Raw genomic sequence first — 13,010 nt, forward strand, 5'->3', positions numbered from 1 at the left:
TTAGAAGAATACTGGAGATACCAATAACAGCGTGACCCCCCCCCCCCCGACACCCCTCTCTGTCTAGAATCAGACGTTACAACTGTGTGGCTGTTGTAAACCGGTTAAAAATGCTCCAATATTGAGACTCACAAATTAGAGTTAGGACCACACTATACAGAGGAGTCTTGACGGGGCAGTGTGGCTTCGACATATTTTTTGCAAAAAGTTGTGCAACTAAAGCTTTTATTTTGAATGCATACTGTTAGACAGAGGAATTTATTTTGTTGCAGGCTAGCCGGTAAGTGTGCTGGAAAACTTCCGTGTTTTGTATTGTTATAAGCCTTTCCATGTGCACCTTGCTACAAAGGCTGGCTATAAAAATTGTGCGGTTGCCATGTATCTTTTTGTGTGGCAGTAAGGCCAAGTATGGGCTATGGGTAAGAGGCAAGGCCTCAGGTGGTCACAAAACCCAGGCAGCTGGTATCAGGGGAGGGTCAGGTGCCTAGAGGTGACCTAAGTCACTGACTGTGGGCAGCAGGAACAGATTAAAGATTGAAGTTCCACTTGGCTCTTTTCAACATGAGCAGAAGTGGGGAGATGTGTCCTTAACATTGTATGATGAGAGTGGGGAGAGCATGGATGTGCAACACTCCAACTGGTGGATAATGTCAGTGCATAGTCTTACAGAGTTAGCCCCTTCCCTTGCAAAACTGTTGGGAAGAGGAATTAAAAGGCATCCAACAGCCTAAGTGACTAAGGTAGCTCCTAGTACTTGACCTTCAGAGACAGGGCAACACCTGAGGTAATGGAGTCTGGAAAGCCCAGTGCCTGAAGGTCACTTTCAGGCTATACTCGCAATGTTCAGTCCAGCAGGTTCCAGACATGGTACTCCAAAATACTGAGAACAACCTTGCTAGAAAGCTGGAATCAAACAGCCAAAGTTTCAGCAGTGATGTAGAAGAAAAAAAATCAGTTATCTTTGCTAAGCACTCGGATGGGTTATCGTAGGCTGGTCTACAGGTTTTTTTTTTTATAAGTGTCCAATCATCCTGTTGGCAGTAGTATAACCCAAAGGGTAAAGCTTCCAGTGTCCCTCAAAAGGAAGAAAAAAAATATTATATGAAAATAGGGTTTTCAAATTTAGCAGCATACAGGGGGAAAAAAACACACACCGCAGCATTGAAATCATAACTTTTCTTTCTCTAGTTTCCATTACATCCTTTGTTTTCCTACAACACTTCTAATCCCCTGTAGAATGGAGCAGACTCAGTGAGCTCCAAAATTTGAAAATTCAACTACTTTAACTTTACAATTGTGTAGAAAACATACATATTTAATGATGATCATAAGTCTCTATGTAAACATGTCCAAGAATTAAAAAATGCTTAGAAACATCTAAAATTCCTCTTGTGAGATTTTAAAGCCATATTTGATCTAGTAGCATGATGGAAAAATTAACTACGGTCCTAAAATCAAAATAAGAAATAACCTCAGGAGGAATGCTGTCATCTGAGTCCGAACTGTCATCATAGCCACCATCATCCAGGTTCATCTGTAGTAACTGATCAATAGTAGCATCCACTGCTCCATTGTTAGCCCTCAAGACACATTCGATAATGTCATATTCCATGTTTGGAAACATGGTCTTGAAATCCTCCATAGCCTGGTTAAACTCCAACCTGCGTACAGGCCGGCTGTTGTTAAGTTCCTGAGTGGAAGAATTGCTCCGTGCGCTGCCATTGCTGTTACTCCTACGGAACAGACTTGTCATTTTTGATAACCGTTTTTGGAAAATGGTTCAAACTTATAAGTGGCCAATAGTAAGAAAATCACAATAACAGGTCATGGCTTCTTATGGAGAGAGTTTGGGTTAATATACTCCTTGTTATGAGACAGATTAAGGACTGGGAATATCCTCTTCATGAGCAATATCTTCAGATTGTAGCATGAAGATGTGTAGATTAGAAACAGATGAAATCTGTGGATACACAAAAAGAAAAAAGTTTTAAATGTTTTGGGTTTTGGTGCTCCAAGTAAACAACCTGAAAAAGAGTAGATAGTTCAAAATCTATGATAAATCAAACCTCATAGGCAAAAGTTGGGAGAATTCACTGTAGTTTAGAATCCATTAACTTAAGGGGTATCTAAAAGGCAAAGATTTTTTTTGTTTTGGATGAAGTGTAAAAAACTCCTTTGTGGTTTATACACAGAGTTTATGCGTCTCCAGTAGAGAGATTTACTCTCCAAATGTGTCTTAATGACGACTGTTGTCACTGGGACTGTAAGTGAGGGATAATTCAAAATTGAGTTGCCACAATTACAGGAATAGAGAGGAAATCCTCAAATAGGGACACTTAATCCAGTGACAACTATTAAGAGCATTTCTTTCACTTTGATGAGATTTTCTCATGTTAAAGAAGAACCTTTGCCAGAAGACGAAGGAGCTTGTTGAACCCCACAGGGGACCCAGTGCACATCACGCTCAGTCACAATTAAATCCGTGCAGGTGCTGCTGAGCAGCATTGCCAGGTAGCTCGACTCTCCCTCCTGCCACCGCTATCCAAAATAATGGGTAAAGTAGACGGGAATGCTGAGTGACAGCGCAGAAAAGAAGAGGCGTGACAGGCAGTGCAAACAGAGCCCACACATCCCCACACCCCTCCCTCCTCCTCTAAAAAGCTGCCAGAAGGAACATCTTCAGCTCTGCCATGCAGCCCTGTGCCTCATCTGATCTCCTCTTCTGCACAGCAGAGCTGAACATGTTCATTTTGTAAGCTTCCATTGGAGGAGTTGGTGACGGTTGTGCAAGCTCTCCTGTGTGCACTGTTATGCCCAGAAGATGTGGCAGAGGGATGCAGAATAAATAGGTGGAGGCAACTTCAGCGCTGGATGTAACTCCTTCACAGAAACACTCCTAAATTGGGCTACAGCCTGGAATGGAGCTACCGCCAGCACTGATGGATATAAAAATTGCATTTTATTTGAAAACCCCTGCACAGATTTGAATGGGACTGAGTGCAATGTGCAAATGGTCCCCTTGGGGTTAACAAAACATTTCATCTTCTGCTGAGACATCTTTTCTTTAAGCCTACAGGATATGACGTTAATGGAAATCTCTTGAATGGGACAGAGTTGGTAAAAAAGAAAAACTGACATGGTTTTCAGTTTATCCAAACTATAAAAAAAAAACAAGATTTGGCTTTAGACACACTTGAATGTTAGTGAACAGCAAGATCTTTCATAGCGACAAAAGTATACAGCAAATGTGTTTAACATTTTAGAGTATTTAGCGATTTTGTTCATTCCTATGTCCATCATTATTTTAATGGCCTACAAATATGAAATGCAAGCAAATAGCCACATTTAGTGCAATTTATTTTGAAATGTTCATAGGCAGATTTCCAATAAAGCTGGGATTACCATTTAACCTATAGTATGTTGTGTATTTAAAAAAAAATTTTTTCGAAAGACACACAAAACACATTAATGGTCTATCCATAAGTGACATCTACTCACTATGACAACATGTACTGAGAATTAAAAAATACTCCTCTAAAAACAATTCCACTAGGCAAAAGGCAGCTTTAAATAAATAGCCACTGATGAGATACAATGAGGGCCTGTAAAAGAATACTCTTCATTTTTCACATAGTATTCTTCTCCTACATGTTCTTTCTAATGCAGACAACAGATGGGATCAGTTAAACATAAATAAATGCCTGTCAGTTTCCAGCATCATGCTCCACATAACCATGCTGTGTCTGATGATCTGTGCTGAAGCTGGCAATGGATAACTATTTTACTGGCAAACAAAGAACTGGATATCTTTTATGGACTGGAGAACATTTCTGAACAAAACCATAGTAAGAAAATCATTTAAATGTATAATATATGCGAAAATATCAATAAACTTCCAATGGCTAATGAAAGAGCAAATATAGGGGCGTGGCTCTGGATTATTTGAAAGCTAAAAAGGTGTCCTACATCTCCTCTTTATTTCTTTAAATGCATTTGCTACTGTTATTTTCTGTCCATTTTTTATCACAGGCAATTGCAGATTGTAATGTCTTCCTTATATTGTAAAGCGGTGCGCAAACTGTAGGCGCTATACTGTATAAATCCTGTATAATAATAAACACACTTCCTGTCCCCCTCTTCTCCATCAGTAGTTCTCAGAGATTACTGAAAAGAATGCAGAACATGCAGAGAGCACAGTAAGGTATTAGCTGACAAGATTCCTGGCAAGATCAGCAGGTATTTTTTGCACCGGTTAAACATACAAAACTGTTAAAACGAAAGGCTTATTTAACTGTCCGTTCCGCCAGTCAGCGCTGGCAGACCGGAGCGGGGAGAGGGGGCGGGTACAGCTGGCTCTACCTCTAGATAGGCAGAGCCAGCTGTCACTCACGCAGCTGGGCGGATCTCGACGGCGAGGTCGGGATCCGCTCCGGCTGCGCCGTCTCAGTATACCGTGAGCTGTAGCTCGCGGTATACTGAGCTTGGGGTAACGGGAGGACGCTACTTTGTGTCCTCCCGTTACCCTAAGGAGAACTATGGGGAAAAACACTGACCCATAGTTCTCCTTTAATGAAAAGGGTCCCCCCGATCCTTAATATTCTAGAAACTGAAAATCGCTATAAACAGTAACATAAACTATATACCAACACATTAAATAATTCCACACATTATTCATACTTTTACTATATATGCACTCATATCTTCCTGCTATCACAATGCTACGATTCAATAGAGGTTCTGAAAGTATCACGTTTTTGAATTCATAAAATGTTTCTATTTTGTTTATTCACATTAACCCTTTACATAACAGAAGCAGCCAGCAATTTATTTTTGGCAACAAGTGCCAAAAAGGAACCTGATCTTTATGTAGATATAAACACAAAAAAGGCATTATTATTTATTTGCATCTTTATTAAGTGGCTTTGTGAGTTTCATTTTCTCCATGGTGGTAGTTTTAGCTCTCTTTGGTGCTTTTGTGTTAATTGGAACACATTGTGCAATTTCTTGTTTGTCATGTTTAGCTTCCAACTGTTGGCTTTATTCTTCCCAGCAGCAAAGCTTTTCATTTGACCTGTACAAGACGTCTTTTCATCAGAGTTCTGCTTGTTTGTGTCACTGAACTTCTATATTAAAAATGTATCCTTGTTTTTGTTTCCCCATTTAAACATGTTCCTTGTGGGTTGACAAAACACAGCAATGAAAGGCCGGTTTGTTATTTTCCATTTGTTTCCTGTGCTAATTCTTTAACAAAAGACAAAAGCCTATTGTTTGTTATCGGATTGTGTAATTATCACGTACCTGGTAGGGAGGCCGAAGTGAGAGGAGGCTTCTCTTGCAGGAGAAAGGTTCTAGCAGTCTCTGAGGCAGAAGGGGTACCCACCATGGGAATGAAATGGGCCATTTTGGTGAAGCGGTCCACCACAACAAAGATGGAGGTGTAGCCCTCCGATGGGGGAAGTTCAACAATGAAGTCCATACTAAGCATCTCCCAGGGCTTGGAGGGGACAGGAAGTTGATGTAACAAACCCCATGGCCTCTTTCGCTCCGTTTTGTTCCTGGCACAGACTGCACAAGAGGTCACATAGGTGTGGCAATCCTCCCTTAGGGAGGGCCACCAAAACTTCCTTCGAATCAGGCTGAAAGTTTTGGAAACCCCGAAGTGTCCAGCTAGAAGATGATCATGACAGGCTTTAAAGACGGCATGTCGTAATGGTGGGGGCACGAACACGGCATGATCCCGGAACAACAGTCCTTTGTGTTCCCTTAAATCGATTCCGGGAGGCCGTTCTGCAGAGGTGGTTGCGTCAAGGAGGTCCGAGAGGAAGCCCTGCTGTAGCAGAAGAAAGTTGTGTGCTGGAAGCACCGGTTCCGTTGAGGATCTTGCTGCGGACATAGGATACATTCTTGAAAGTGCATCTGGTTTGCCATTTTTTGACCCCGGACGGTAGGTGATGTGCAAATTGAAACGTGAAAAGAAAAGGGCCCATCTGGCTTGCCGGGGCCTGAGGCGTTTGGCCGATTGGAGATACTCGAGGTTCTTATGATCAGTATAGACAAGTATGGGGAGTTGAGCTCCTTCAAGAAGGTATCTCCATTCTTCCAAGGCCAGTTTTATGGCTAGGAGCTCTCGATCCCCTACATCGTAGTTTTTCTCAGGTGGGGATAGTTTTCGAGAGAAAAACGCCACGGGGTGTAGCAGGATGGTGCCCGTAGGTCGTTGGGAAAGCACTGCTCCCACTGCTGTCTCAGAGGCATCTACTTCTAACACATAGGGCAGAGTAGGTTCGGGGTGTCGCAATTTGGTCCCGGCTGCGCCTGCGCGTGTTTGTTCTCCGCTGCGCATGCGCAGAGCGGGAGTTTCGCTGACAGTAATACTAGCCATACACTTGGTGATTGTGTGCCAATTTGGGAAGCTTTCCAACAGCTTGTGATTGAAGATCATACAGAGTGGAATTGATTGGTCTGCAGCAGCCTGTCACACAGTCTGTTATTCAGTAATTATGTTATTGTAGCACTATTGGTAACTACACAGACATAGTTCAAGGGAATATGGCTTCTCTATCACTCAATAGTGACCTTACAAATGTCCGAGACCCACTTACTTTTTGATAAATGTCCCAAGCACATTCTTCATAGGGTTCAGAATGATGGGCGCCAGTAACTTTGCTTGGATTTTTAAGAAATGGTTTAAAAGGGTTTCTAAACCCTCTTTTTTTTTGCATATATGTACTGCTTACCCCGTCTTCGCCCACGCGCTCCCGTCCGAGAATCCGAAACTGCTCGGGCGGCCGCAAAGCATCTTGGGGTTGGCGCATGCGCAGTTTGGATTTTCGGCCGGGAGACGAGCAGAGACGCAAGGTAAGTCTATGGACGCGTGCACCCGCAGACACCGCGGGATCGGAAGTGCCTGCAAGGACAGAGGAGTCAGCGCTGGATCGGAGAGCCGCCGCACCGCTGGAGGGACAGAAGAAAACATCAGGAAAGAAGAAGATTGGATCAAGAGACATAATTTAAGGTAAGTGCCGACATTAACATTGGGGGGGGGGAAATGTTTTGCTTTTAATGCCATGTGCATGACAAGAGGGAAGGAGGGTGAAGGGAGAACAAGATACCTGTAAATTCACTTAAACATAGTCTTTTGGTCTTCTGCATGCCTTTAAAATTTTCTGGGTCCCTCTCTCACAGGGCTTTACTGGCTGGACACTTAAACATCAAAAATGTCTCTCTTACAATTGCTTCAGCTGTTATTTTCCTAATCTTATGTTTTTCTTATGCAAGAAATGAACCTGTAAAAGAACTATGTCTCAAATGAATACCATTTTGCTGGATACAAATGGAATGCACAGAAAGACTAGAAACAATGCATTAAGCTGTAAGGGTAAGAATAAACTCATGTAAGCCAAGTTTTATAAACGGTTTCTCAATTACCAAACGCGGACATGTTGCCAAGCAACAAAAGGAGTGACTCGTGCAATAAACAGATTTGGGAAGAAAATAGCAGGCATACTTTTCTAAAGCAGATAACATTTAAAGCTGCCTTTAGCTAAGATATATATGTTTGTTTCTTTAGTGTGTGCACATATATATACATATATACACACACATTTTGGAGGATAAGAGTGTGTGCTCATTCTTAGTATTTTATGTTTGTTACAATATTATTGGTATGGATCCTTCTAAAAAGTTAGTGTCAATTTAACCTTACCAACTATGCGAGTTAAATCTTAAAAATGCATTCAAGTACCTTAAAAGTAATAGTAAAGCTTCATTGTTTTTTTTATAAATATGAGGCCTATACAACAAGAAATCGTTTGGTGTTTTTTATTAATTAATTGTTTAATTCCTCGTTTTCTAGTGGCTCCTTGCAGTGGTCTTCCCCCAGCCCCTGCACGGGTGCCTCCATTAGCTAAGATGAGCTATGCAGGCACCAGTGTGTGCTTGTGCCCAGCCGTGCCCGCAAATGGCTGTGTGCTTCCAAAGACACACACAGCACTGTGGCAGGCCACGCCCCTTCTCTCTGCCCAACAGGTTGATTGACGGCAATCTCCTACCCCACAACCCGGCAGTTCGTATGGAGGATGGCTTTGGAGACACACGGTGGTGATAAGCGACGCTGACAGGTAAGTGTGGTGGTGGGGGGGCGACGACAGAGGACACAAAAAAGGTACTGGTACACCCAGCCTTTAGTAATACTTTAACTATCAGCAATAATGTATTTGATTTGTGTATCACTTAACTGTGGATCAAATAATCTCAGACTTTGTGCCGACACTGTCCTTCCTTCTGGAGAGTGGCTACTTTTGTTTCCCATGGTCCGTGTGTGTGTTGTAAAGTAGCCACCGCTCCCGGCTCGCTTCCGTGATGGACTAGACTTCAATACAAATGTCTAGCTAAATGTAAGATTAGTCACAGTAATCACTTCTGAACTCTTCAGTTCAAGGACATCTTTCCTCACCCGTTTCTGCCTCTAGTGCTCTTTATTTTTTTTTCCCCTTTGCCCGTGTGCCTTTGAATTTATTTTTACACAGAAGACAACCATCTCTCACAAGAACCACTGACTGTCTCAGAGCCCCCCTTCCTCCTAGACTTCAGAGGTTGTTTATCAGATGAGGTGCATACAACTTCCACAGAGCCAGTTTCATGTGGATGAGAAAGGGTTAGGGCTCATTCAAACTAAATGTAGTGACCTTCATTTTTTTGCACTAGAAAAATGCAGATCGCTAGGGAACATAGAAAACAGTTGTTTTCTATGTTCCCCATTCACACCAACACAGGTGTGATGTGCAGTGTGGAAAAATGCAGACATGCCACATGTTTCCACAGTCAAATGGACCGCACTGCATGTCACTGCACTACTATGGGATGAGATTACTGGAGTGTAACTTTTTGGTGTTTGCATTTACGTAAAAATAATCTATATGTGCATATAAGGGACGATATCACGTCAAATAATGGGGAAGACGTGGAAACTCTATGGCTGGAGCTAGATATGACGGACGCTAGCCGTAAACTTCTCGTGGGTATTTGCTATAAACCTCCAAATATAGGGGAAGAGGGAGAAGTCAATCTTCACTCACAGATAGGAATAGCTATAAAAAAAGTTTAAAAGAAAAAAAACAGAAAAGCAGTTATCAGTGTGATGCACTGAAACTGCTCACTTCCAGTCGTCACACACAATTGCCCGCACACTTAAAGTATTTTAGTGTGCATGCTAGTGTGAATGAGCCCTTACCTTATCCCAGGGACTGCAGTGTTTTCCAGTGAGTAGAATGGACTTGCTGTTTTCCTATACGGTATTAGGTGATAATGTGTACTGTATTATCCACTTCTACAGAATCAGCAAGGAGTATGAAAGTGTAGCTCAAACTTGTGTTTTATGCTGAGCAGTGTGAAATGGACTGCAAATAAATATAACACAGCATCTGGTTTACTGTTCACGTCTAGGCAAATCTGTATGTTTTAGTTTGGATAGGATGATGTCTGCTAAATGTCATTCAGTGTTGAGTGGGAATTACTACAGTGATCTGCTGGCTCTACCTACATTATACATTATTATACAGGCCAGTGCAAAGCAGGAGGAAAAGACTAAAGTTGGCCATACACCTTATTTTTATCATTCAATTTCTTTTGTCCTGTCATCAAACACTCATTCAATTTCCGCTCAAATAGTCCATCATGCACAGACCAATGTAGATTTAAATAATCGTTGTCAGCTATAGACAGAACAGATTTGCGCATGTGCAGTGTTCACATTGGGATTTTTTTCGTACAAAAACGCCACTAATCCATCGATCTTAATACATTTTGAAAAAAGTTTTCTAATCTGCCCGATAGACGAAATTCGACCAGTTGTACAGTAATTGTGATCGTGGACTTCCCATCAACTGACGGAATATCATACGAAAAACCCTTTTTGTTCGGAAATCGAACGATAAATCGCATGGTGTATGGGCACCTTAAAGATTGCTGCAGTTTGCTGCAGACAGGAGTTCTAAATTTAATGTCTTCACTTTATATAATGCAGTTTGCAGCTACACTGCTCAGGAAGCAGGCTGGAGGTATAGAGAGGAAACCAATGTATTCTTTTTGTGGTCTATTACTCATAGAGCAGTAGTGTCATTTGCCTAGTTTTGTGGCAGGGTTGTTAAAAGTTGTAGAATTGGGTGTATAGAAATACAAATATACTTTTTCAGTTAAAAGGGTGACTATTATATGCTTTTTATCTGTGTATTTAGCCGTGTGCCTGGAATTCAGCATTAATGGTATGACTCAGCCTTTACTGGACATCTCTCTCCATCTTAGGTTTTTAATACGACTAAGTAAGCCTCAGCATAGGAAGTTACTGCTTTGTTATCTCTTTAGCTGACCCATAGCGCTCTTAGACTCCATTTTCATATGTTAAATGAATAGCTGCAAACAAAAAAACTAAACAAATAAAGCATATGTTTACACATGCAAAAAAAATTAAAATATTAACCCAAAAACCATGATAGATAGATGATAGATTTTCTTCTAAATAATCCCATTTTGAGTCCATTTGGTGGCAGCGGGGTTCCACAAAGCAAAGTGCCCCATAGTTATAAAAAAAAACCCCAGCCACGTAGTAATAATCCACAGATACTCTAAACATAGTTCTCTATAAACAACGTTCAAAGTAAACCCACTTTAAGAAGGGACCTCTGGTGGTGAAGACACTTCTTTAGCAGTTGCTCTAATCATTGGTGCCGGTAAGATGCGACAGTCAAAGAGTGCCACGTCTGATGCCAGTAGAGTAGGACTGCAACCCACTAATCGATAATAAATCGATAGTGAGAACAGTTGTCAACTATTCTCATTATCAATTGGTTGGTTGGAACCCCTAGCTCTCTCCTCCACACTGGGAGGACACAGCAAGCAGTGGGTGGGTGCAATAGCCAGCCTGCGATTGGCTATTGCAATTTGAAATGGCTAATAGCAGGCTGGCTATTGCACCAACTCACTACCTGCTGTAGTTACATTCAGCTGCCATCTGCAGAATGTTGACTCTGGTAGCTGTCATTCCCTGGCTGAAGCTATTCATGCGCCATGTGCTTACAATTACAAAAAATGTTTTTAAATGATAAAAAGGTGGGAAAAGGGTAATTTTTTTGGTTTCAGCCTGACAAATTCTGCTGCAGGAGTTCTGTTGCAGTGCCATTCATTTAAAATGGCACCTCAAACACGCCTCCCACCCACAGTGTGATCACCCGCACTGGAATGCACGGTACCGCAATGCCCTTCGTTCCAGTGCAGTGTAATTGCAAAAAAATTGTGCATGTAGTTTTACTCTGAAGTAAACTTTGTAACACTGCATTTGTGCATTTTATTTTAAATGAAACATTTTTTTTTTTTTTTTTTTCAATTAATCGGAAAAATTAAATAAATACTAACAAATCGGAAAACTAATCGATTATGAAAATAATCATTTGTTGCAGCCCTAGAGTGGAGCAAAATACCCACTTAATCAACACACCAATTTCTTTTTCTCAATGGAACACCTCCATCCTTATATTAGGTTCTTAGGCTGACCACCCCCAAACACGCACACAAACACACACACCAATTATTGTTCAAATGCTATCAGGATATTCAATTGTATTTGGGATTATTTATATTTTAACATGCCACACACAATTTTTTATTATTTGACCCACAATGCAATACATAATTATGATTGTTTTTAACTTACTTTCTGCAAAAAGATATCATCCAGAAAATGAAAAGAATGTTTGAAATACTACAAAGGCTAGAACCCCATTGAAAACAATGGGAAATTTGCAACCTATTCAATAGCTTCTTTCCTCATTCAACTTGAAGAAAATGTATTTAAAATGAAAGAAAACTATTGGATGGAAATGGATGTAAGCCGCATTAATAAACTTGTGAAACAAAGTAGAAGTAACATAGCAGGACAACATACCTAACCCACTACAGAGAATGACACATCACTGGAACATTTGGTTATGTTCCGGCAATGCCTAGAAATTGTTCAGCACAGCCAGATAACTTCCAGTAAATAGAAGTTGTAAAATGTTTATTAATAGAAAACAGCACAACCAAGCAATGTTACAGAGCTGATCTTTCACATGAGAAAATAGTATTATCCCTGCCTTCCTAAACACTAGGAGGTAAACTCCCCTGGTGATTCTGTCATTTCCTTGAAGAAAAAAAAAAAAGGAGGGTGGGGGGAGAGATTACTTTTTAACACCCCCCACACTCCTCTGGATATTAAAATTATTTTCATTAGTAAGTATTAAATGAAAGGAATACTAATAATTGGAAAAACAAACAAGGTTTAAAGAATAAATGCACTTTAAAAAAAGTGCACTCACCTTTTTGCTACCTTCTGCTGACCTAACTTAACCCACCTTAGTCCCTTCACAGATGCATACTTACTTTGATCTGACAGATGCAGTTCCACCGTTTGTTTACATCCAGTGCCATAACTGTCTTGACTACCTGCATATTACAGCCCCATACACTTTTATTGGACTGCCTCTGATCATCTTAGGACTCAGAAGCCTATGGCCTGTTATATGCAGGCAAGGCAAGGACAATGAAGGCAAGGACAATGAAGACTTGAACCACTTGATTTACACAGTGGAACCATGGCTTGCTATCAAGGAAGTATGTATATGTGCAAGGGGAGGGTAGGTTAGGTTAGGTCAGGGGAAGGGGACAAAATGGATAAGTAATTTTGGTTTAAAGGGCTCTTATTCAGTAATATATTGCATGCGGAGTAAAATAACAAATGCACAATCGTGACAGTGTTCAGGCAACAAATGGGCAAATTTGACTATAAGAGGGCAACAAAGAGGCAATTGTAACTATATGAGGGCAATTGTGACAATAAGCAAACAACAAATGGCAATCGTGACAATATACTAAGAAATAGCAACAATACATGGGCAATAGACAGCATTTGTAATAGCCAAACATTCCTCCCCCACAAACTAAATCTCTCCCCTCCCTCCAGCAAAATCCCACTCTAG

The 13,010-nt window shown here is 41.0% G+C and overlaps 1 protein-coding gene across 1 annotated transcript in view; it reads right to left on the reverse strand.

Annotated features, from left to right (window-relative positions):
* The window catches only part of CUEDC1 (CUE domain containing 1), an 87,395-nt gene that overhangs the window by 36,240 nt on the left and 38,145 nt on the right, over positions 1-13,010 (reverse strand). The window contains exon 2 of the mRNA XM_018556898.1: positions 1,472-1,960. Coding sequence (XP_018412400.1) covers positions 1,472-1,753 — 282 coding nt within the window. The 5' untranslated portion in view covers positions 1,754-1,960. The remainder of the gene's footprint in view (positions 1-1,471; positions 1,961-13,010) is intronic.

Source organism: Nanorana parkeri, unplaced genomic scaffold (assembly GCF_000935625.1).
Source record: "Nanorana parkeri isolate BGI_ZX_2015 unplaced genomic scaffold, ASM93562v1 scaffold257, whole genome shotgun sequence".
NCBI classification, from domain to species: domain Eukaryota; kingdom Metazoa; phylum Chordata; class Amphibia; order Anura; family Dicroglossidae; genus Nanorana; species Nanorana parkeri.